Consider the following 26,373-nt stretch of genomic DNA (forward strand, 5'->3'; position numbering starts at 1 on the left):
GTGTGCGTATAAATTATTTGTTTTTTTATTAAGAAAACTCCGGATGGCTTATAGAAAAAAAACACCAATAAAAAATCCAATAAACTCCCACCCACAGCTTACGACAACAATTGAAACAATCACTTGATGGGCTTCACATCACCCTGGTCTGTTGGTAAAACCACGTCTTCAGGGCTTGGTTTCTACATGTACAATATCTATTTACAAACTAGGACATAAAATACCAAATGTTCCCAAACACACAGTTCTCCTGCTTTTAATCAACATAATTACTTCTAGTAAAATTGTTTTTAATTCAAATTTATTTGGCATATATATAATTTACTGTTCACCAACTTGTCAATTACTTGGTTTGCCTTCTTGTATTGGATAATGTAATTCATAAAATTTATATCATTTTATTTAGTCTTCAAACAGGATATTGAGAATACAATTCAAGGCTGAGTGCAAGATATATTATTCTCCTTCAGTACAAACATAACTAAATCATTAGCAAATGGTCATGCCATTTTTTGCTTACATTGTATATTTCCTCTTTTAACATTTCCTGTGTTTGCATGACATTCTGAAAAGAAACTAAGCTATGGTGGAAAACCAAATCTTGCAAAAACATAAAATAAAAATGGAACTAGAATCATTCTGGTTGCTCTGAGCTAATTTGTGAAGGCAACAATCACTGGGGTTTGGTCCTGTGGCAAATCTGGTGGCAATGTGTTTCAAACTAGTATCATCTAAAATGTGAATGTTGGGAAAAGGTTATCTGAGCCATACAGTATTATAAATTGTCAAATGCAAATATGTATTATTGACAAACTTTGCATTATTCTGAAATAGTCCTATAGTCATAATGCACCTTTTTCTTCTTTCCCAATGCCCAAAGTTTATCCAAGTTTAAGAAAAAAAATATCCCAAAAATACATAATGTAAGTATATGCTGTGCTTTTTAAAAAAAACCAAAAAACTTTCTGGTCCTAAATTTTCTGCTTTTGGCCAAATCTACCTGCATATAGTCCTTAATACATATAGGTTTAAAACTAAGAGAGTTATTTACTACTGTTTTGATCTTGACAGTCACTATGGTTTCCTTTGAAAATGTGTTCTGTTTGAGGTAGCTGTTATGGTACTATAATTAAGTATAGCAGGACTGAAGGACAAATAACCTTTACTTGTAAAAGTTACTCCATAATGAAATAAAGTAAAATTCCGTATTTCTGTATCTACTCCTCGTAACATATTTGGTGATGAATAACAGGGAGACAACTGGCAATATCTGATTAGTCGTGTGACTGCAGTGCTTTCAATATTTGACGTACACGTATAAAATAATAAAAAAATAAAAGCTCCTAACAACTTATCACAGCTTAAAAAAACTAGAAAAAAAGTGATCTGGATCGTAATTTCTGAGATCTCAAAGGATAAGAAATTATGTGTCTTCACATTATTACTGCCAAAGAAGATGAAGGATGACTATAAGTAAAAACTAAACCCAATTTTCACCCCGACAATGTAGTAGCTAGATATTGCTGATGTTAACAGAAGATATAGTGCATTACTGCAGAGGGTCCTCAACCACTGGGGCTGTGGCCCATTCAGAATTGGGCCACACATGTGTCAGGCGAGCGTGTGCGTGAAGCTCCATTTGCACAAGCAGTGGGCACTCGTGTGCGCGAATGAAACTCTGTTTTGCACAAATGGAACTTTATATGCATGCACAGGTGCCTGCCACTTGTACAAATGGAGCTTCACATGTGCCTGCCGCTCACATGGAACCATTATCCCCCCTCACCCTTTCAGTCTGCAAAGCCATATATGCTGGGGATCACTGCATTACTGTGTTATGTATAAGATCTTTGCAAAGTTCTAAATCACCTTTTAATTAATCAAGCACAGATCAATAATTAATTTTTAGTCCTATTTAATATAAAGTCCAAAAGAGGTATTCCCAAATATTGAAGCTGAATGAGGCAAACAATCCTGCTCCACTTTTTCTTCCCACATTCTATTTTGTTAATGCACGTAACCTACTGAAAATATTTATATTTCTGAATCTCAACTTCATTGTGGTCTCCATTAATTGGGAAAACTATATCAGGTGAGTTCATTTATACAGTATCAGACTGAAATGATTGCAGTGTTTGGTGGTACTAACAAGCAGGAAAAAAAATCAAAAGGACCCTTTTTCTGCATAACAGAGATATTGGAAGCAAGAATTAAAACATTTACTGCTCTTAGAATGCCAGTCTTATTATTGTGTAACTTCACAGGCCTGCAGCTCAACAGCTTACAAGCCAAAAGGGCCTTTGCTCATGTATTTTTATAAGCAGCCACTTAAAGCATACGGTAAATTGAAAGAAATTACAAGCAGCTCAATAGCAAGTACATAGAAACAATAGTATTACCCAATAACAGAACTCTGCTCTCAATGCTACATTGAAATTAGAAGTTTATTTTATTCTATGAAAAGTGAAAAGAATTAACATCAGAGTTGCTGATTTGAAAGGTTTTATCTGTAAATAACATTGCATATATATTTACCCTCGTATAAATTACAATCAAAATTTTGTTAGCATGTATACAAGTCTGATGTGGAATTTATTTTAAAGTGAAATAGTTTCATCCACTACTTTTAGGAGTAAAGGTCAAGTACAGTATATACCTTTACTGAGTAAAAGTTACATAGACTTGACCGTTTGTCTGCAAATATTCCATAGCTAGGAGTGCCATCTCTTGTACGCAAGACAAGATACTTTCCCTACAGTCCCTTGTAGAAAGTATTTGCAGTAAAAATTACTGTAGCACAATAATATATATCAGGTATGTGTATATGTGTATATGTGTATACACACACACACACACACACACACACACACTAATTTAAACCAAGCTCCATGAGGTGAGAATATGAGAGCTGAAAAAATGTGAACGTATTAATAATCCAATAGATAACAAGCACTTTTTCAACTTGTTTCAAACTTCTATTTCCTCAGTGTCTTGTCCCAATTGTGTACTGAGGCAGAACACAGAAATGTGTTCTGTCATATATCAATGGAACTATTTTTCCTTATGCTGAAACATTTCCATCATATTTCAGAATTATTAGTTTTACAATTCTTTGAAATATTTAGCCAACCCAAGAAATACGTGCTTTATAATTAGGATTCAAATGCAACCTTATGAGTTCAGCTCTCTATCCAAGAAATAATAGTGCACCTCAGATAATAATGATTTTACTTCTGACTTAGTAAGTAGGCATACCTTTCTGAGCTTTGATGTTCAATCCATCAAGCTCTTGTTTGAGAAGTGTATGTGTGTGGATGTTGCATATACATGACGTTTGCTTCAGCAAAAGTATCCTAATGATAAAAGGGGAATAAACTGATGTATTTATTTATGGGACCGCCCATCTCACATTAAGTGATTCTAGGCAACATACAAGGATTAAAAGTACAAACAACATAACACACAACCTTTGGGATTGGAGGATAACACCCTGGTCACACAAACCCAAATCCCAAAACAAAACAAAAATCCATTAATAGTAATACACCTCACCTAAACCTGTGACCCTGGGGAAACAGGCAAGATTACTAAAGGCTAACAGGCCATCTGAAGCTCTGATGGGATGCAGGTATTGCTACGAAAAGCTAACAGATGAAGGGACCGGAAATTTACCCTCTTCTTGATCTGATGGGAAGAGCAAAGGTGGTTGTCCCCTAAATAGCTTGGTCCTGTGCCATGTACAACTTTATAGGTGATACCTGCACAAGGAGCCTATTAGGGGCAAAAGCAGCTTGTGGAACCGCAGTGTACATGAATGTAACAAGAAACATCCCAAATTGCCCATTCTGGACCAACTGCAACTTCTGAGCGCTCTTCAACACAGCTTTATCTAGAGCACTGGCCCCCAATCTTTATGGCTTGGCGGCCGGGGGGAGGGGGGAGAGAGGGAAGCGGCCCACTGTTCAAGTGACCTGGAGGTTGGGGACCCCTGATCTAGAGCATGTTACTGTGATCCAAATGGTAGGTAACTAAGGCATAAATTACCTTGGGATCTAGAGATTCTCTCTTCCTTATCCAGGACTTCCCTCTCCTCACAGAACATCACTAGTGCTCCACTGAGATGAGGGATCCTCTTATTGAGATTTTCATAAACAGCAACTGATAAATGACAAGAAAATAAAGAACTGGCAAATATTGTCTTTATCCTTTCTGGTGGCAGAAATGTTTGGTGAGTGCAGTACCATTTAAGGAACGCTTTTATTGGGCAGGAAGGAAGATGACTGAATTGAAAATTGAACTGAACTAGCTCAAAATCTGATCTGCATTACCACACTTACACTAACAGTAATATAGTCTCAAATACTGTATAGATTATTTTTTCAAAAAGCTCCATTTCAGATATATCCATTTAAAAGCATTATATCAATATAGATTGCTTTAACTTTTCTTACTGACAAGAATGTACACGGAATGTACACTACTCAGTCATAATTACTACCACACATAAGCCTAATTTATTTATTGTATGTTTATATATGTGCATGTCTGTGTATGTGTGTGTATATAAGGTAAAGGTAAAGGTTCCCCCGCACATGCGTGCTAGTCGTTTCCGACTCTAGCGCTTGTCCGAGGACGTCTCCGTGGTCATGTGGCCGGCATGACTAGACGCCAAAGGCGCACGGAACGCTGTTACCTTCCCACCGTAGTGGTCCCTATTTTTCTACTTGCATTTTTATGTGCTTTCGAACTGCTAGGTTGGCAGTTGTGTGTATATACACTAAAACAATTGGATTTCAAAAAAAAAGCAATTGCTCAGAACGTAACTAATAAACAACTTGGAGATTTAAAATATATCGCAGGTTAAAGGCAATTTATGTCCTGTTCACTTTCTGAAATACTGAAAATAAGAACTGAATGTATAGAAGAACAACAACACTTTCTGGTACTGTGTCATGCAGGTCTTATTACTTATGTTTGTCAGAGACAGAGGAAGTGAAAGGGAAGGGAAAGACTATGATGCAAGAAGTTAGCGCAAAGAAGCAATTCATACTTCCAAACTTGGCTGAAAGTCACATGTGCTTTTCTGTGCTCAGGGTACTAAATTTCTACGCAGGAAGAGGTGGTGGAGGATGTGCAAGGATGAATCTCTTTCCTCTGCTTCCTCTAACATGCTGAGAAAAGCTGCATTCAAAATACACAGTGGGTAACTAGTATATTTGCCTTCAAAGCAAGCAGTATATAGCTGAAATGTAGAAAGCACCTCTCTAAAACCATATATATGAATCTCTTGTGAAAATGCTCATACTGAAAAACAGTCAAATATGCTTGAATATACCATTATAAAAAGTAATCAAAAAGGCAATTATTATCTTGAAATTGTGGAAAGTCACTTTGCTTTGAAAACTATTATTATTAACAGTAGCCTCATGTAGTAGTACTAAGTGTAGGGGTTGCTCCTGCGCCATATGAATAAATCCCATTTTAAAATTTTATGCTCATCACAATTACTCACATGCAACACTACTGCATTAGGAAACATGCAAATAATGAAGTACAGCAATGGAATAGAAGCAAAGTAAGGTCAGTAATCAAATTAAATACAAATATGAAGCAAGGGTTATAGAGTTAAGCTAAACAAACTAGTAAGAGATACTGCTTAGCTATTTTTGTGTGACTTAAATCAAGTCACAGCAAGAGTTCTGAAACATTAATGTTCTTATTTAAATGGGAGAGAGGAGATTTTGTACTGCTAAAACATTCATGAACCATGAAACTGTAGTAGACCAACCTTTCCTAATTAACATTTTCCCATTATGGCTTTAACTCCCTAAAATATCAGCAATGATCAAACCCCTTGAGGAATTTTTGGGTTTAAAAACCATAGATCTGGAGGTACCAAGGTAGGAGAAAGCTGCTTTCCAGGATTCAAGCAATAATTGAAATGGCTTTGCATTAATTTTTCTCCCCAAACCCAAAATCCTGTGTAAAATTGTTTAAAAGAAAAAACAACACAGAGGCTTCCTTTTCCCCAAATTATCTCAGAAGAGGCTCATAAAGTCATGAAATGTTTCCTTTCTATTTTCACATTTATACATTAAAGGTGTGTTGCTACTGATTTATATTGCATACTGTTGGTATTGATTTTGATCCAATAATACTGTCCAAGTAGAAAAACATTTTCATACATTCCATGTCGATCAGTTCTGCTCTTCTATAACATATCTCAGGTTCTAAATACTTACCCTTATATTATACCTAATTCTACACGTATAAGGGAGAGGAATTAGTAGAGCAGGCATAAGCAATTACTTTTCCCAAGGGGCCACATGAGAAGCTGGGACTGTTGTGAAGGCCATCACTGTGGGCTGGACAGGAGGGAGTTAAAGAGCTGGATGTGGCCCATAGCCCATAAAGCGCTCTGTAGTACAGAATATGTATAGCTAAACTGTTTTTAGTTCTTTGTAGTCTGTGAGCTTAGTTATTTTCTTGCAGGTGTTACTTTATCCAGGTAGATAACATCATCAGTATGAGAGGGCATATATAAATGGACTTTATCTCCACGTGTCTTTTGATTGCTGATTTCTCCGAGTACCAAAGTTTCTAGAAATTCACTAACGTTATTGGATTTGGATTGATTTATAATGTTAAGAGTTTACCCGCTGAAATTGTAGCTAAGTCAGTTGCGAAACTGTTACCGTACCATTTAAAAGATACAATCAAAAACCTAGGAAGGAAACAAACAGCCCTAGTACGTATTCCCCCCTCCCCCAACAGCCAACACCCAATAAATCAGGAAACAGCACCAGATGAACAACCAGGGAAAGAAACAATTCCCTAATAAAGAAACCATCAAGGAGGTAACCATATCCCCACCAAGACTGACAGGTTAAACCACTATATGTAAAGAGTCAAAAAAGCCCAGCCTCCTTTGCACTGATAATGTTACCCAGCTAGGTTATGAAATGTCTGCAAAAAAGAAAGAAAAGAAAAGAAAAGCAGTCCAGTTCAGAAAGCACCAAGATCTGAATGGAGAGGAAATAGGAAGTTTCACTGCACATGATATGCCTGCTGAATATTGGTTATAGGTCAACATTTAAATTCTAAACCCTGTTACAGTTCTGCATCTTGGCTATATGGAAATTAATTTTACTGGTCTTATCTTTATGTACATCATTACCTACACAATTAAAATTCATGTTCATGTAACAAAAAGTTCACCCAAAGTATCTCAATTTCATTTATAAAACATTTTAAATTATACCATCACAGTAACTACAAAAACATGAAGAGTTATTGTGTCTTACCAACTGAAATTCTCTGCGTCTATCATAAGCATGCTGGATACCACTATCTGCCCACAACGCTCTTACTGTTGGAAGGTACTGTAAGAAAGTATGAGTTTGCACCATCCCTTGCACCACTTCTGAACGAGTATCAAAGGCCATCATCTTGTCACCATTTGTTTGATTAGCAGGATTTCCCCATGGAATATGAAGTTTCTCACGAGCATCCACAAGGACTCTAACACCTTCAACAAAATTGAAACTATGTGTTAGGTTCCAAATACAGTTACATTAATCTTAATAATTGGTTACTCTCAAAACACAAAACATGACCCATGTATACAGACATATTCACATCCAAAATGTAAGAAACTACATGGAAAAACATTTATGCTGACTATAAACAGGTAACAATCCAAAATCCACTATAGTAGCCTGAACCAGGTTATATACATTGATTTCCTTTTATTTCACCTGCCCTTGAACATATAATAAATACTAAAACTTTAAATAATAAAGAAGTCAATTTCTCAAAGTATGATTATGAATTCTTTCTTTACATTGTGAGTGATGGCTGCTCTAAGCCTGAGTTGAAATCTATACATTTAGCATCCTGATTCAAGCAAATTTGGAATCACATTTTATAAATTTTAATTTTCTAACAAAAGGTTTAGTATCAATCATTATTTATTTCCATATATGCAATTCCAGACATTTAAAGTAGCTAAAATTAATTACATGCTTCTGGGAGTTCTACTATATTCAACTCAGCAGCTTTACATCTCATAAGCAAGCAGAGAAACAGCTGCAGCAAACAGGAGAAAATGATAAAATATAGATTAATCATTCTAATATATGTCAAAGTTTAAATGATTTTAAGATGCGACAAGAATTTGATTAAATGCATTGGATTTATTTAAAATACAAATAAATGTGACATTTTAAACAATTGTTTTGATGTTTAAACACCTAAGAAATATTTAAAAATAAAAATTTAAAAAGCAAAATGTGTATTAATTGGTTCAAGACTGAATGGAATATTGATGTACTGCACAGGCTAAGAGACCAAACTATATAATTAAGATTCTTGTTCCACAAGTGTCATAGATTTAGACGACAGTCTTATATTAGCACTTCTCTTTTTTTAAAGGTCACCACCTGTATTAGGATAATATATTATATGTGTTATATACTATATTATTAAATATTATATTAATATTTATTATATATAAATGTATTATATATTTTATGCATGTAAATTAATATTTATTAATATTATCAATATTATCAGGGTTACAAAACCCAATCCACTTGGTATAATTCACAGTACGGTATTATATAAAGGCTGATGTAATCATTATTTATCATATGATACTGTCATAAAGCATAAAACATGTCTAAGACCACAACAACAAAGACCAAATTATTTTCTGGTTTGAACGTATTATCAATATTTTTTACCCACAAGACTCAGCGTTGGACAAGGTTGGAGAGACCCAGGTCCAACTCTATTTTCAATCACTAGGTAATCTGGGATAAGTCACTCTCTTAGGCCAAACTATGTTGCACAGTTGTAGCGGGAAATTGGAAAAGGGAGTAATGGTGCCTTGAGCTCCTGGAAAGGTGGATATAAATCTAAACAATAAAACTAAAGGAAATGTCTTGATTTTTATAGCAAAACATATTCTGTTGCTGTTACACATTTTACTGTGTTTATTAGATATACAAATTGTCCCATTATCAAAGAGGAAAGTTTGAGAATGTTTGTTTTTAATGTATCTAATTATTTGGAATAGCAATTAGCAGTTGAGGTTTTATGTATAATTTTGAAAAAGTACATGTAAAGTTATTTACCAAGGAATACCATATACTGCTGACAAGCATGAAAAAATATATATTTTTTTGAATGGCATTCAACTTTTTAGTGATGGAGTATAAATTACAACAGATACTTTGTATTATAGTGTACTCTTCTTTTAGCAGTCTTTTGTATGAAACTGTAACAGTGGCCTTAATACTTCAGTATGTATGTATCTTTGTAACAAAACTAAGTACTTTAGTTGCATTTCTGTTGCATTCACTGAAAAATGATTTTTAGTTTATTCATTCAATATATAAGCCATCTTTGAAACCAAACTCTATATTTAAGCTAGTTTAATCTTAAAACAGCCACAGAATGGAAACAAATACAGTTCATATATTTGAAGTTGGTTTTACCCTCATTTCCTAATAACTAAATATGAAAATATTTATATTTATTTACCGGTATATTTATTTGATTTATATATATGATATGTATTATGGTTTTCAGTGTCAAATAGTATCTATTTAAGCTACAATCTTAATTTATAGTACAATATATTATCACATATTTCCAGATTTTTAAGACATGGTGCGTATAAGAAAACAAATTAGTTGATATTCAAAGTTGTTTATATTTCTTGCATGGTATTAAAAGGCAAGAAATATATTTGCTGTTTGAAAAGTTCCAAATTTATTTCTATGAATTGGTACTGCATGATTAGAACTAAAGCCTCCACTAGTGCCATGCTCACCATTCTCATTTGTTTAACCAGCAAGTGCTTAACCCCTACCTCTCCCTCCAAAATCCCTTTGCAGAGTTTCACAGCATCATGTAAAAATAGAAACTGTCATCTCCATGATTACAACTTGCAACAAGAATTCAGTTGGATTTATTTGAAAATGCAGTATATCTTTGTATTCAACTAGGCATTCAACAACTCTTTTCATATGACAATGCATAAGAAATATTTTTAAAAGCAAAATGCACACTTCACACAATACTAATTTAAAATGACACACGGCTATAGATGAATACACCCTTTATATATTGCTACTATAAATTTTCATCACATTCTCTGGAAACTGACCTTCCTAACATTTCCCCATGTCCAAATTAAAGCTGCCTTTAAGAGTTAGACTCGGTCATTTCAACCGCCACCTCTCACATAACGTGCAATCCACATTAGTTTCGTGATCACAATAGCAATGCTTCCAAACCTATACATATAATGATTTATTCCCGCACATATATCCCTCCGTCTCTGGGCTCCCTCCTTCCATCAGCCTCAGTGCAAAACGCAAACCGTCTGTTGCAACTTTTTACAGAAACAAGGCTGTCTGACACAAAAGGCTATCCGAAACGCCATCCCGTTAGCCACCGAGGACGACGCCTTTCGGGGCACAAAGGACGATTCTGACACACACACACACACACACACCCCGAGGCCTGCCTGCTTGAACAGCTCCCGCATCTCTAGCTCAGGCAAAGGCCCCCGTCGAGGCCACATCCGCCAGACGGGACGCCAATTTCTCCAAACTTCCTCGCTCCCATCCTTTTTTTCTCCGAAAACTTGAGGCGAGGACGGGGGCACCTGCCCTCGCTGTTGCCGCCCCCCTCTTCCCTCGGACGCTACCCCAGGCCGGAGCCCATCTCCTCACAGCCCACTTTCCCGCCCTCCCGTCCACCCCACCCTCCCAGCATCCGCCACAGGTTTCCCTCTCGAGGGCCAGTGTTTTTCAACCTTGGCCACTTTAAGATGGGTGGACTTCAACTCCCAGAATTCTGGGGAATTCTGGGAGTTGGAGTCCCCCCATCTTAAAGTGGCCAAGGTTGAAAAGCATTGCTCTAAAGCAGGGGTCTTCAAACTTGGCCCTTTTATGACTTGTGGACTTCAACTCCCAGAATTCCTCAGCCAGCAAAGCTGGCTGAGGAATTCTGGGAGTTGAAGTCCACAAGTCATAAAAGGGCCAAGTTTGAAGACCCCCTGCTCTAAAGCGCTACCGCCGAACGGAATCGAAACGAGACTAAAAGTGCGTCGGGCGGAAGGTGGCCGCTTCAGCCATGCTTTCAGGAAGGGGGGAAAAAAGGCGTGACTTTCTTCCTTTTCTTTTTTTTTTTTTTGGCGGCCGTGCCCGCGCATATCTCCTTCCCGCGGGGCTTCGGGCGTCGCAACGGCTTCTCCCTCAACGCCGGGGCTTCTTCGGCAGCCCCTGGCTTTTTGGTTTTTTCTCTCCCGAGGCCGCCTCTCTCTCTCTCTCTCTTCTCAGGGCTTCGTCGCCCGACCGAGCGCAGCCGCCCCGCTGCCAGTTGCACCTCCGACGGAATCACCTCAGCCCGCTCGCTCGCCCGCCTCCCTCCCTCCCTCCCTCTCCTTTGCAACCCCCCCCTCCCAACCGTACCCTTGATGACGTTGCTGTAGATGGTGGCGCGGAATTCCTCCCGGGCTGGCCGGTCCCAGTCCTGCCCGTGAATGATGCGCATCTGCTTGAGGAAGGTACTCTTGCCGCTTTCGCCCGCGCCCAGCAAGAGGATCTTGACGAGCCGCTTGACGTAGGTTTTCTCGCGGTAGAGGCACTTATCGATCTCTTTAGACCGCCGCTGCTGTTCGGCCTCGGTGCTATTCAGCATGCAGCCGGGGAAGCAGCCCGACAGCGAGGACCGCGACGGCAGGAAATCCGCCATCTTAGCGAGCACTGCCAGCCAGGGAGCGGCCGGAGCGGCCCTGCACCGCTCTGCGCCTGCGTGGAACCTGGGCCGCTTCGCTCAGGCCCCGCCCCCTCCGCCGGCCCCTATGACAGGAGACGCCGCTCAGAGAGCGTCGCGGCAAGAATGCCCAATCGAAGACTCGTCCTGCTTACACGTGGTACCCGCTTCTTGTCTTCTAAGTTGGCTGGCCCCGCCCCTGGGTCTAGCACGTGATCCTATCATCTGGTCTGTGTATTCGGAATTTCCCCTTCTTCGGATTTGTCACGTGACGGGTTTTTTTTTAATGGACTGATTTATTAAAAAGAAAAGGGCTCGAACTTTTTGTTGGGGTGCAGCGGATGTTTTGCCCTGTCGAGCTGTTGCCTCATTATGATCCTCGACTGAACTCGCGTTTATATTTGCCCCTGTTAGGATGCAGATCCAGAATTTATGACATATTAGTTAACTTAAGGTGTACCTTTCTCCCCACCAGTATAAAGTAATATTCCAAAACATTTGAACAACCATCATCCTAATCAGGTGCAGCAATATCACCCAACAGGCATCAAATGGCCTGATAAGTTAGGAATTCTGCAGTCTTGTGCCACAATCAAGAAAGCATTTATTAACGTGATCTCATTCATGCTATTCACTTCTGGGTTGCTCCTATCAACATTCTAAAATCTCTTCCAATAGTCATAACGTCTGCCTGTTGTTTAAGGTGGTGGGTGGGGTGGAGAGGGGGCAAGGCCTGAACAGTGACTGCTAGTTCCCTTGGTACTTTGTTCAGTTGCCTGCCCAGCCACCCACAACATCTTTGTCTCTGAAAATAATAATAAAAAAGCCAAGTTGTTAACCAAGACAATGTGATCAAAGCTCAACAGTTGCACATGAAAAACAGGCAGAGCTTCATTTGCACTGTTGTGGCTGCCACTCATATTTTTTTATTGTATCTTGTGGACTCCCTAGCTAAAGCTTTTGTAGCTTGTGGGTGGGAGGAGTAGCACCCAGCAGTATAACACACAAAACGGAAAAGCAAGCTATCCAAACTTAGGGCAGATGGGTAGGCCAAGTGAAATAGTGTATGGCAGTGTCGACAACAGGTAGCAGTGTATTATTTCGGGCTGCTCTTAACATGTTGAGGAAAGATGAGTGTTGCCCTTATTGTATACAAATAATTCTGGTTGTATTCACACAAGCTTGATTAGAAACTTAGATTAGTAAATGCACAGATTGGCCCATTCTATCTTTTAATTAGAATTCTCGCATAGATCATCAATGACCAGACTAAACCCCTCCAGATTATCTTGGGTTTCAACTCCTAGGATTCTAATCCTAAATGAGGGTATTTTCTGGTGCTACGGAATGTTTTCAAATAGCAGTCAGGAGTTTCAAACACTTATATGAACACTGAGAAGAAAAAATCATTTATATAAATTGTGTATTTTGCCTTTTATTGAATACTTAGAAGAGCATCTGAAGCTCTGTGCAAAGTAATTATTTGTCTATGCAATTTTACACAGAGAAAGTCTTCTTTCTTGAAACCAGTTCCTAAGCAGTAGACTCCATGTAAAATAGGAAATAGATTTTTAAGAAACAGAAGATACAAATGTAGGAATAGAACTCCAGAGCAGGTGTTTGAAACCTGGTTAGTCTTGACTGCCAATGGTTTCAGAAGCAATTAATTAAGAGCACAAAAAAAGATGACAGTTTCCCTTCCTTCTACTGCCTCTGTTCTTTCAGTCAGCCTATTGCAAAGTAACATTTTTTCTTAAAAAATCCAAATGGTCCAATGATACATTATGCATGGAGTACTCTGTTTAAATACTATGTTATGTCCAAATAAATAATCTAGACTACAGGTTAATACAATGGCCTGATTCATATAACATTCTAAGACAATGGCTAAATTCCCCAGGATATTAAACTACAAAGTATCCAAAACAATTTTATTGTTACCTAAGTTGTTTTGTGAATTCAGCTGTTTATTATAACATATTGTTTTATACCTTAATTTTCTTCATCAATTAAATGGAATATATCCTAAGAGGGGAGGATTAGGGTGGCCAGAACTGTCATTTTGTGGTTGTCCAGACTGATAACTTAATTCCCAGGTTTGGGAGAGGGGACATGGAATAGGAAAAGTCAGAAGAGAATTATATGTAGGAAGTGCAAAGAACGATAATTATCTATAAAGAGTATCATCAAACAACATATAAGAATCAGTGGTATCCATAGAACAATTGAGGAACTCCTAACAATATTCTGTCACTAATCTAAATGCCAGTTCAGGAGCAAAAGCATTACAAACATCAATTTCTTTCATGAAACAGTTGTATCAAAACTTAAAACATTTTACACATATGGATTATGCATGTTAATAAACCTGTCTATGCAAAAAATGTAATATTCAGCAACTCAACTTTTTATTGAGTTTCTAGTTTTCTCCAATCTGAGTGTGTTCTTCTGTATGGCTTCCTTTGATAAATACAAAATATAAATATAAATACAAAGTATAAATACAAATACAAACACAAATGTCTGGAAAGCTGGACTTCTCCCTAAGGAATAAAAAATAATGCATACAGCAATCATTATTTATTATTTATTAAATTTATTTGCTGCCCATCTCACCACAAGGTGACTCTGAGCAGCTTACAAGGTTAAAAGCAATAAAACTCTCTCTGTGTAATAATATTTATTAAATTTATTTATCATCATCATCTATATCATCTATACGAGCCCTTGGGAATACAATGGCATAGAAATGTTAATAAATAATTCCATATATCTCTATATAATGTTATTTAAAAATATTTTTCTTTGTTGGATTTACATATGCTACACACAGAGCAGCTGTTCAGTGGTTTTAGTTTTGTGTTCCCTATAACCAGTCAATAAGCCACAAGTTATTTGGAGCAGAGCTAGTGGTGGTGTTATAACAATATTTGCAAGAATCTTACTTATTTCATCATTTCCAGTTAGATATGTTTATTCCAATATCTGATAAGCTAGTATAGCATGTTGATTAAAGTATCAGATTGATGGGGATAAAATTGGAGAAGACTTGTATGTCAGCTGCTTTGAGCTTTCTAAAGAAAAGTAGGAAATAAATTTTTAAAAAGGAACAAATCTTTAGTTTGGTCTCATATTCTGTATTATTTCCACAAGTGTGAGTAAATCAACCAGAAATAAAATGACTTGTAACTAGTCACATTATATTTAAATGTGGAAAAAATTTTTTGTCTGTGAACCTATTCAACCAAGTAGCACGGAGATTTCCTCCCGTAATTTTATCTTGTGCTGATGTGCATTTGGCTAATACTGTCTAACCCAGGGGTAGGCAACCTCGGCTCTTTTATGACTCAGGGACTTCAACTCCCAGAATTCCTGAGTCAGCCATGGCTGACTCAGGAATTCTGGGAGTTGAAGTCCCTGAGTCATAAAAGAGCCGAGGTTGCCTACCCCTGGTCTAACCCTAGCATTATTTATTTTTTAGAACAATACAAATTCTCTTTGCTACCAGCTCAGCCCTGTAAAAAGATGAAAGGGCTCCCCCTAATGCTGGCAGGTAGGAAGCACATCCCCGCTCATGCAAATAAAACCAGAGTGCCTCGTGTTGATTGGCTACAGCAAACCTGTGCCAGCTCCCACGGCGCTTTTATTCTGTAGCCTGCCGAGTTTCAGCACTGTAATGCGGTTCGCCTGAGATCCCTAAGCCTAGCACCACCTTTTTCTCTGCAATTGGTGAAAGCCCATTTATTGCTTTTTTTTTTCTTCCTAATTCTTTTGCTTCGTTAAGTAGATCACGATGACCATCACGCAGATAGATGAAGGACAGCGGTACAGGCCGAGAATGACATTCTTGAAAAAGGTAAACAAGCCAGTCTTGTTTTCAGTGTTTATTTTATATTTAGGACCTACATTACCTTCCTTAACCTCGGGCACAGCTCTAAACCCTCTGATTGGCATGCTTCATCACCAAGGTTTGGCTGTGAGAGAGAAAGGGGGATTTTGCCTCCGAGTAGGTGCGCGATTTGTTACAGTCTTCAGAAATCTTCTCATTAGCTGAGTCTTTCATAGTGATGTATTTACATAGTGATGTGGACCTTTGCTGCCGGGTGATGTCTTTGTATTCTTTGGCATTTGAAAAGGAGAGCAACCTGTTACAGAGCCACCTTTGTAGATATGCCAGAAGCTGGTTAAAATAACATTGACAAGTATGGGGGCCTATAAGCTCTTGAAGGTTGTGTTATTCTCTTGTTAATTATAATCGTTGCTATTTTGCATGTCAATGCTGCCTTTATTTCTGTTCGGAACTTCTGCATTTGAAAACAGTTGAATTCTTCATCCACCTCGGACTAGAAATAATTTAAAACGTAAAAGTCACAACCCCTTGAAGTTTACAGCATTACACTTATTAATTATTATAGGTTAACCTGGACCTCCCTCTGTGAGGGAGATGTGATAATAAATAAATAAAATGTGATCAATAAATAAAATTAAAATATCCCCCTTTCCTTTGCTTCCCTATGAAACTGCTAAAGGAACTCCTTCCCTTATACCAAGCTACTCATGCTCACCATCATATTTTTATTTCCAATATAGCTGGCAGTGCCATGAGGTAGGAACTTCTCTATAGCAACAGTCCTAATATAGAATGTCAAGAAGAAGTACATCATGTTGAATCTAGCCAAGATTTACCTGGCTTTCATTCCTTCTTAGGGGCTAGTGGGTTCAGCGCTGTTTTTCTTAACATAATTTTCTACGTTTTACGGAATATTATTGGTGCTTTTGTCTACATTTTATTTTTGTCCTTTATTCATGGTATCTTGATTTTCTTTTTTGAATGAACTGATATTGATTTTGAATTATTTCAATTATAATGTGCAACCCAACCAAGTTTATGCCATACTTTTTTAAACAAAGACCACCAATATTTTTTTTAAAAAAAGACCACCAATTTTGTCATCTAAAATTGGTGGTCTTTTTTTAATGGAGTAAACTTGGTTAGGTTGCTCAATAGGGCACTTTGTTGATATCTCTGCAGTGCCTATGAAACCATGTTTATAGGAGTACTGTTGGTCTGTAAGGCTAAACAGATTAGCACCAATTTATTTAAGGAATTCTCTTTTTCATAAAAACCCTTCATATTTTGCAGAGGATTTTTTGCCTATCTATCTATCTATCTATCTATCTATCTATCTATCTATCTATCTATCTATCTATCTATCTATCTATCTACAGTATCTATTTTCTATCTATATATATAATAGATTAAACAGTAATAGTATTATTGTAAATTACTTTGGGATTTTTTATGGAAAGGAAAAGTATATAAATTTAAAGGAAAGTTATTGACAGAGATCTATTCCCTGCCTATTCATAGCTGCTTTGATGAAGAGGCTGAATACTCCTTTTATTACCTGTGGTTTGCCCAACTTTTAAGGGTAATAGACTATAATCTTTATCATTTTCCAACAACATGTTGATGTATATAACCAGTTATGAATTTATTATCTACTTTTCCTAAAGCATCTATAGAAAACAGTAGTGCTAGAATGTAGAAAAATGTTACGCAGCCAAGACATGTAGCTCACTTTTCTCCTATGAATGTTTCCCTTCTCTTGTCTGAGGTTTATTGCGCTAAATTTGAATTTACAGAGACACAAACAACCACCCATTTTTAGGGCTATCAGATCTAGGCTGTAAAAGTCCAGTCAACCCCTAGTGGGCCACAAAGTTAGGTTTTCTTGTAGCTCCTCACTGTGCTGTAATGATTCTTGGGTTTCTTGTTGATAACCCTACTACTTCAAGTGTATGTACTATGTAGTCTAGCACATTCACATCACAACACTTTTTGCTGAGCAGCAATTAAGAAAAGCTGGCAAAAATATAGGTTTAAAAAAACCTGAGAGGAAATCTAATTTTTCTGCTAATATTTGTTCCACACTGCAAATATATATAAACCGGCATCAAACGCCCTTCGCCCAGTGCGCTCCCACAGGGAGGGTCTGCTCAGGGTCCCGCCGGTAAGAGATTGCCGGCGGGTGACACCCAGGGATAGGGCCTTCTCGGTGGGAGCGCCTGCCCTCTGGAACCAGCTGCCGGTGGAGCTGAGAACTGCCCCCGACCTCCGATCATTCCGCCGGGGCCTGAAGACCTGGCTCTTCGAGCTCTCGGGCCCAGACTGAGGAGAAATTTTTAATTTGGGGTTCTTTTTAATTGAGTACAGGGTCAATTTAATATTTTTTAATTTGGTTCTTAATTTTTGTATTTTGGATTTTTAATTCCCTGTAAACCGCCCTGAGTCCTCAGGGAATAGGGCGGTATATAAATATAACTAAAAATAAATAAATAAATAAATAAAATAAACGCACAAAGTGAGATGCCACAATATATTTCCTTTTTCCCCAGATGCTGTTATGATGGTTATGGTTATGAAAGAATGAATGTGGGAGACAGGAAGTGGACCCATAGTCTAGGGCAGAGGCCCCCAACCTTTTGGGTACCAAGGACCAGTTCCATAGAGAGAGGTTTTTCAGCGGACCAGAGGAGGTGTGGTTTTGTGTGCTGCCTGCATCCCACGGATGAGGCTTTGCTTGTTTGTGTGGACCGGTTGCTGGCATGCCGTGGCCTGGTACTGGTCCACAGACCGGGGATTGGGGTCCCCTGGCCTAGGGAACAGTTTGACAAGCAGTTTATTCTGCAAGTGAGGGGAAAGTGGGGGAAGCATTTCAGAGGAGACCCCCTCTAGCTTTTCACAGACTAAAAACAGAGGAGAGAAATTGCAAGATTCTGCGAATGTAACTTTATAATAAAGTAGGATTAGTTCATCTGGGGTATTCTTCTTGTCTGGACTATTTCACAAGGTTGACATAATAACCTTAAAGATTCAGTTTCACCGTGTTCTTTCTTCTTGGGTAATTTGAAGGGAGGAAAATACATGTAACCCTCAAATTATGACCACAATTGAGCCCAGCTTTTCTGTTGCTAAGTGAGATAGTTGTGAGTTTTGCCCCATTTTGCAACCTTTCTTGTCATAGTTGTGAAGTGAATCACTGCAGTTATTAAGTGAATCTGGCTTCCCCACTGACTTTGCTTGTTAAATGGTCACAAAAGGTGATCACATGGCTCCGGGACACTGCAAACGTCATAAATATGAACCAACTGCCAGGTGCCTGAATTTTGATCACATGACCAAGGGGATGCTGCAACAGTTGTAAGTGTGGAAAATGATTATAAGTCAGTTTTTTCCCAGTGCCGATGTAACCTTGAATAGTCACTAAACAAATGGATGTAAGTCAAGGACTACCTATATCATTTTGTGAACTACAGGCCACATTTTTATAGAAAGACACATTTTGAGAGAAGAGAAAAACAATTTTGCCACAGAGGGTTTTTCTTTTGTGATCTCCTGATACAAAAACACAGTACAACAGAATAAGATTCACTGTGGTTTTTTAAAAAACATAAGTAGCCTACTGCGAGAAAATGTTCTGTTTTTCCTTTTCTAGTTTTCCTTGGGCAGAACTGAAGGCAGGAAATCTAGGCAGGTAGGCTTAAAAACTCTCCAGATAACAGATTAAACAGAGGGCCCCCTGACAGAGGGCAGCTGATCACAATTATCTTTGTGATCAGCTGGGAGACTGTGAAATAGGGATCAGCCTGCAAAATGTTTATCATAGCTGAGAATTTGCAACATTTTAAATTGTTTTGATTGTGCATGACATCTTGCCAGGCCTGACATGGGAAGTTTAACTCCATAACTCTTTCATAGGAACAGTGGCGTAGAGTGGGGGGTGCAGGGGGGGCCGGCCGCACCAGGTGCAACATCTGGGGGGGCGCGCTCGCACTGAGCTGCTCAGGGAGCCCCAAGGGCTGCACAGAGTCGGCTTGGCTCCGCTCTCGAGCTGCTCTTTCTTGCAAAGCGAAACGAGTCCGGCAGGTGAGATGGGCGGCCACATAAACTGAATAAAATAAATGGAAGCGCCCAACTCTTCGCCCAGGCTCAGGCCAACCGCAAGCGCCCTGCAGGCGCCCCGGCAGGCTTGGCTGAGTGAAGATGGACCCGCCGGCCGGCTGGCCTAGCTTCGTGCGCATGGGTGGCTTTATTTAGCGGGGCTCACGTGCGAGCTTGAATGCAGCGGCTCTTGCAGGTCGGAGCCCCGCCCAGCCGCCCTCGAGAGGGACCCGGAAGCATCCCGCATGCATGCGACTCTTCTTGGAAAGTCTATGCCGCTGCGGGGCGCGTCTTTTCGGCGGTGCCGTGACGTCACTTGCCTTGCCCCGGGTGCTGACAACCCACGCTACGCCACTGCATAGGAAATTTATTCTGAGTTTACCCTGATTTATACACAACACTGACTCATAAGCCAAGTGTCAGGCGCAAGGCACCAGATGCACATGTGAAGGATTCAAGCCAAGGTGACTACTTTATTGTGTTCTACCTTATGCATATGCAAGAATCTCTCCAGACTACTTGCCTTCTCTTGGGAACAAACAGATAAGATTCCATGGAACTTGTTGGAGGTGGGGGAGGAATGGGAGTGTCAGGTCTCTCGAGACTGTACAAGGATTCAAGGCTAGCTTCCTGCTTGATCCCTCCTCCTTCCCTGGCTGGGAGCTTTCCAATACCAAGCCACGAAGATGGTTAGAACTATAACTTATTTATTTAATTAAATTTCTATACCGCCCTATTTCCGAAGGACTCAGGGCGGTTTACAGGGCAGCATAAAATACAATATAAAAGATAATATAAAATTAAAATACATTAAATTAATTAAGCCCAATTAAAACAATATTTAAAAAGCTAAAACCCCTTCAGTCCACGCCTGATAGATCGAAAAACCAGGTTTTCAGGTCCCGGCGAAATGAACGCAGATCGGGGGCGGTCCTGAGTTCCACAGGTAAATCATTCCAGAGGGCAGGCGCGCCCACAGAGAACGCTCTTCCCCTAGGAATAACCCACCGGCATTCCTTAACCGGCGGTATCCTGAGAAGGCCCTCCCTGTGGGAGCGCACGGGACGAAGGGAGCTTGATGCCGGCAGCAGGTGTTCCCTCAGATAACCCGAACCCAAGCCATTAAGGGCTTTATAGGTAATCACCAGCACCTTGAATCTCACCTGAAGGGCAACCGGAAGCCAATGCAGCTTGCGGAGTAGAGGTGTTAATGACTGAGTACATGTGCTCTGCTAAATTGAAACCATGCAAACTTTGGCCTTTAGTGCAATGCATCATAATCCCAGTCTATAATTCGTAAATCTACTGTTTTTATTTCAGAAGTATAATCCCTTTTATAAAAGAGGATTGGGAATTGAAATCCTTTTTAAAAAGGTTAATTAGGTAGTTCTTAGGATAATTATCATGAGCCCTCAGATATTGAAACAAATGAAATTGAATCCAGTACATGTAAAGACCCGAACCAATCGGGCTTCAGGCCGGGCTACAGCATGGAGACGGCATTGGTCGCTCTGATGAATGATCTCTGGAGAGCCCGGGACAGGGGCCATTCCTCTGTCCTAGTCTTATTAGACCTCTCGGCGGCTTTCGATACCATCGACCATGGTATCTTGCTGCGACGCCTCAGGGGACTGGGAGTGGGAGGCACGGTTCTGCGTTGGTTCTCCTCCTTTCTCCAGGGTCGCTCGCAGTCGGTGCTGGCAGGGGGACAGAGGTCGACCCCGAGGCCTCTCGCTTGCGGATTCCCCCAGGGGTCGGTCCTCTCGCCTCTCCTGTTCAACATCTACATGAAACCGCTGGGTGAGATCATTCGCAGCTTTGGAGTAGGGTACCATCAGTATGCTGATGACACCCAGCTTTTCATCTCAACACCAAACAACATCAGTGATGCCCTCGACGTAATGTCCCGCTGCCTGAAAGCGGTCCGGGAATGGATGGGGAGGAACAGGCTTCAACTGAACCCGGACAAGACTGAATGGCTGTACATACCGGCAAGCCAGGATACTCAGAACATCCCATCCCTTAACATCGGGGATAAGTTACTACCCCCTGTTGATAGGGCCCGCAACCTGGGTGTCCTCCTAGACTCGCAGCTCTCCCTGGAAGATCACATAGGAGCTGTGACCAAGGGGGCCTTCTCCCGGGTTCGACTAGTTCGCCAACTACGGCCTTATCTGGACCTGGATGCCTTACGTACAGTCACCCATGCCCTTGTGATCTCTCGCCTAGACTACTGTAACGCTCTCTACATGGGGCTGCCCTTGAGATCCACTCGGAAGCTTCAACTGGTGCAAAGTGCAGCGGCACGGACACTCTTGGGAGCCTCCCGATACTCCCATATCACACCTCTCCTCCGTGCGCTGCACTGGCTTCCGGTTGCCTTCCGTGTGAAGTTCAAGGTGCTAACAATGACATACAGAGCCCTACATGGCATGGGTCCGGACTACCTACGGGAGCACCTTCTGCCAATGTCAGCACCCCACCGTCCTGTGCGCTCCCACAGAGAGGGCCTCCTCAGGGTGCCACCGCTCAAGGAATGTCGGCTGGTGGCCCCCAGGGGGAGGGCATTCTCAGTGGGTGCGCCAGCCCTCTGGAACTGCTTGCCAACCGAAATCCGGATGGCCCCCGACCTCCGCACCTTCCGGCACGACTTAAAAACTTACCTGTTCCAGCAGTCCGGCCTGGCCTGATAGCTCTAATTGGGGTCCCAGTTTGTTTTTACTATTGTTTTCACTATTGTTCAATCTGTATACCTACCTTACTCTGTACACCGCCCCGAGTCCCTCGGGAGAAGGGCGGTTTATAAAAACAAATAAATAAATAAATAAATAAATAAATAAATAAAGATCTTGATTAATATGTAATCATTCATAATAGACAATATTTTGAGTGGATATTATATTACATCTATCGAGGTATACTTTTAACATCAGGATATTTGAAATTTAGCAAATGACTAAATTCCACATAAAATAATGTAGGGTGTGACAAGAATATGTGTGTATATTTTGATAGAGTCTTGGGTCTGTATTAGTAAGTTTTGTTCCACAGAACATTAATTTAAATATCACTAAGCCAGGACTTCATTCTACCCACTTTAATAGGATAGTTCCCCAGTGTTTCCCAAACGTGATGTGCTGAACTAAACTCCCAGTATTGGCTAGAAGTAGTAGGAGTTGTAGTCAATACTTCTGGAGGGAAGATTGGGGAAGTTTTTTTCAAAGTAAATCAGAATAAACTATAGTTAGTTTAACAATGATGTAGCGGAACAACTGACTTGTTGAGTAAAACACTGGAGGTTCCAAACCTCCTATTTAGAAACCCTCTTAGTCTTCAATCCTGGTCTTGCCTCCTGTTGCTGGGGAACAGCTTAGTAGTAGTTCCTGATACCATCTTTTATAGAGCTCCTCACCTAGCACCCAAACTTGAACCACAGTGAATGGGAGAGATGAGGCTGACATAGTCCGTACTGTTTTTCTGGAGATTAAAAGATGTTAAAAACACCAACAATAATATTGCCACTTGCTGTCCAATTAGCGTAAAAGCATTTGCCAAGAGCATCCAGCCCTTCTTCCTGAGTGGTAGATCAATCTCCCAAGAGAGAAATAAAATCACATTATGAATAAACCTATGAAGGAATGTGGACTAGGAATGCCTGATTTCCGAACTTTGGCAAGGGAAATGCATTCGCTGTATATGAACTACTGAATAAATCACAATAACCGGTTAACATATCACTAAGTCATATATTTGCTGTGTAAATTATGATGCTTGGTTTCATAGTAAACCAAGACCAAACAAGCCACATTCGTCTTCATGCTTAAGCCACATTGCTTGATGTACTTTTCTGCAGGTCACTTGTCTAAAGGGAGGACAAGAAATGGTATAATTTGATGGCCTTATTATAGCTTCAGGAAAGAGAGAGAGTTTGGCCTAGCGAATATGGCACCAGGCTGGAAACAGTAGACCATGAGTCCCACTTTAGGCATGAAAGCCAGCTGGGTGACTTAGGGCCAACCATTGTCTCTTAGTCCAAGATATCAGATTAGGGTGACAAACTAGTTAGTTAATTTCTGTTGCAACCAATGGATCAACAGTTGACTAATACAAAAAGTGGACTGCTGGGAAATGTTAGAAAGAAAAAGAAAGAAAAGGAAAAAAATTAGAAGCTTTAGGGGGGGGAAAGCACATCAATACTTGGAGATTATCCTTCGTCTTTAATAAGCCTCTGCAATCAGTCTGCTGCTGATTTAATATCAGATTGGTAGCAAATAAGACTGTCGCCAGATAGTGATCACCGCTATCATTTTATCAAGACAAATATCACAATTGGATTATAAAATGTAGATAATGCGACTAGCACGCATGTGCGGGGGAACCTTTACCTTTTTAATGTCATAAGATTTTGGGTAAGAACTGACTATTTTTTGTTTAAAAAATGGCAATGCCTGTGTAACTATGAAATTGTTAACGGTAGCAGAGGTTTGTAAATGTTGTTGTCCATAAGGAATATATTAGCTTACTAAGCTGTAGTTTCTTAAATACTTGTCATATGTGTTATAATGCCTTCACTATTGGTTACATTTCCCGCGTCTCCTGGACATTGTAGTTTCGTGTATCTGGAGTCCATATTACTTTTGTAATGTATTGGGATTTTTACTTGTACTGATTCACGTGTCTGTTTGAATGCTGCTTAAAGGTTGCTCAATGGTGTGTCTGTGTAACAGTCAATGACTGAACCAGACTCGCTTATTGCCTGCAAAGAACCAGCTACACAACACTGGCGACAAAGGTGGGATGCTGCTTCTTTGTAAGAGCCTGAAGTCACTAGGAGGGTGAGGCTAGCACAGCACCTGGCAGGGACAGCATTCCCCCCCCTCGGTCTGCCTAGCAAGCCACACTAGAGACCACCTGCCCTGAGGACCAGTCCCGGGGCCTACAAAGAAGCTGGCAGCATGAGGCAATGCGAGACACGAGCCGCGAAGACTTCTCACCATGTTGAAGGTTGGAAAGCTCGAAGAATTCAATGTCATACACCCAGAGAGATGATCGTCCTACATTTTGAGAGTGGAGAACTACCTCCGAGCAAATCAAGTCGCCGAAGATGGCCTGAAGGTGGCAACACTTCAGCAACCTGGCGAGACGGCCACAGAGTTCATCACGGTGTTGAGACAAGCTTTGTGCCTTTGTCAATTCATGGACTTGGAAGAAAGGCTTTGAGATCGTCTCGTCTGTGGACTTAGGAGAAGAGACATCCAACAAAAACTTTTCGTGAGAGAGACTCTCTTGCTCCAAGAAGCCTTAAAAAAAGTTATGGTGGACGAAGCCATCGCTGGAGCCATGAAGGCGTTGCAGCCCGCCAAAAGCATACCACACGAGGAAGCCACACGAGGACGCCGAGCAACGAGAAGACGTCAACTCTGACTATGAAGTCAACAAGATTCAACAGCACCAAGAAAAGGAAGAGAAGCCCCTTTACAAGGCAGTTCCCTTCCTTCGATGTTTGGGCTGTGGCTGCCACCACCAACAAACAGACTGCCGATTCAGGACAGCCACGTGTTGGGCCTATGGAAAATCTGGCCACATCGCAGCCGTCTGTAGAGGTCGCCAAAAGGACCGCCAACCAGAAACCAATCAGGAGAGGTACTGGGGCCCCGGGGCAGCATAGAGTAGGGTTCTGCTCCAGCCGCAGGAGTGTCTACTGCACAGGAGCTCGCCGCCCCCTTAAACAAAAAATTCGGCTTCAAGTCGAGCTGCAAGGCGTTCCTTGCAGGATGGAATTGGACACTGGTTCAGCTGTATCCATTATTTCCCTTGAGACTTTCTGGTTCATGTGCAGCCGTAGCAAGAGATGGGCCAAGCTTAGGCCATCCAACATCATTCTAACAGACTTCCAGAATTCCTGCATAGCAGTCAAGGGAGAGGCCACTTTGGCCGTGAAATTAAAGGGGTTTTCGGGACCCCTAGATGTCATTGTGGTAGAGGGCCAGAGAACAAGCCTAATTGGGCTTGATTGGTTTGATGCCTTGGGCATTCAAGTAACCGGGATCCACCGGACATAAGTGGTGAACTTGGTGTCAGTATGCAAGGAATTCGCAGATGTTTTTGACACAAGCCTGGGAGAGTACAAAAGCCCTCCAATAGCCTTTAAGCTTGATCCTTCTGTAACGCCCATTAGGATTAAGCCCCATTGAGTGCCTTTTGCACTAAAACACAAAATCGATGCAGAGCTGGACAAGCTAGTCAGTCAGGGGGTACTACAGCCCATAGATGGGGGTGAGTGGGAAACTCCCATTGTCACGCCACTTAAGGCCAATGGGGAGATCAGGATTTGCGCTGATTACAAGTGCACCATTAACCGGGCACTGCAGAGTCATTAGCCACATTTTGGCATCGTTGCAAGGGGGTACCATGTTAGATTTGACACAGGCCTATCAGCAGTTACCATGGATGAGGCCACAGCAGCCGCACAAACAATTGTGACACATAGGGGGTCTTTTAGGGACAAGCGCCTCCAATTCAGGGTTAGCGTAGCCCCGGGAATCTTCCAGGGAGTTATGGAGCGTACACTCAAGGGTATTCCGGGGGCCTGCCCATATTTTGACGATGTACTCATCACCAGTGAGTCCACTGAGGTG

The 26,373-nt window shown here is 40.6% G+C and overlaps 2 protein-coding genes across 3 annotated transcripts in view; one reads left to right on the plus strand and one right to left on the minus strand.

The window, feature by feature from the left end:
• Positions 1 to 12,052, minus strand: part of GNA13 (G protein subunit alpha 13) — a 31,441-nt gene extending 19,389 nt beyond the window's left edge. For both annotated transcript variants that reach the window (XR_014491291.1, XM_083353188.1), the window contains exons 1-2: positions 11,487 to 12,052; positions 7,305 to 7,528 (exon numbers count right to left, since the gene is read on the minus strand). Coding sequence is in view for 1 of the 2 variants with exons in the window: in XM_083353188.1 (XP_083209314.1) it covers positions 7,305 to 7,528; positions 11,487 to 11,769 (507 nt within the window). In the remaining variant the exon portion in view is untranslated. The remainder of the gene's footprint in view (positions 1 to 7,304; positions 7,529 to 11,486) is intronic.
• A 3,370-nt stretch (positions 12,053 to 15,422) lies between these two features.
• Positions 15,423 to 26,373, plus strand: part of RGS9 (regulator of G protein signaling 9) — a 69,904-nt gene continuing 58,953 nt past the window's right edge. Inside the window, exon 1 of the mRNA XM_083353193.1 lies at positions 15,423 to 15,646. Within this exon, the coding sequence (XP_083209319.1) occupies positions 15,584 to 15,646 (63 nt within the window). The 5' untranslated portion in view covers positions 15,423 to 15,583. The remainder of the gene's footprint in view (positions 15,647 to 26,373) is intronic.

The sequence above is a fragment of the Vipera ursinii genome (genome assembly GCF_947247035.1).
Source record: "Vipera ursinii genome assembly, chromosome: 2".
In the NCBI taxonomy this organism is placed as follows: Eukaryota; Metazoa; Chordata; class Lepidosauria; order Squamata; family Viperidae; genus Vipera; species Vipera ursinii.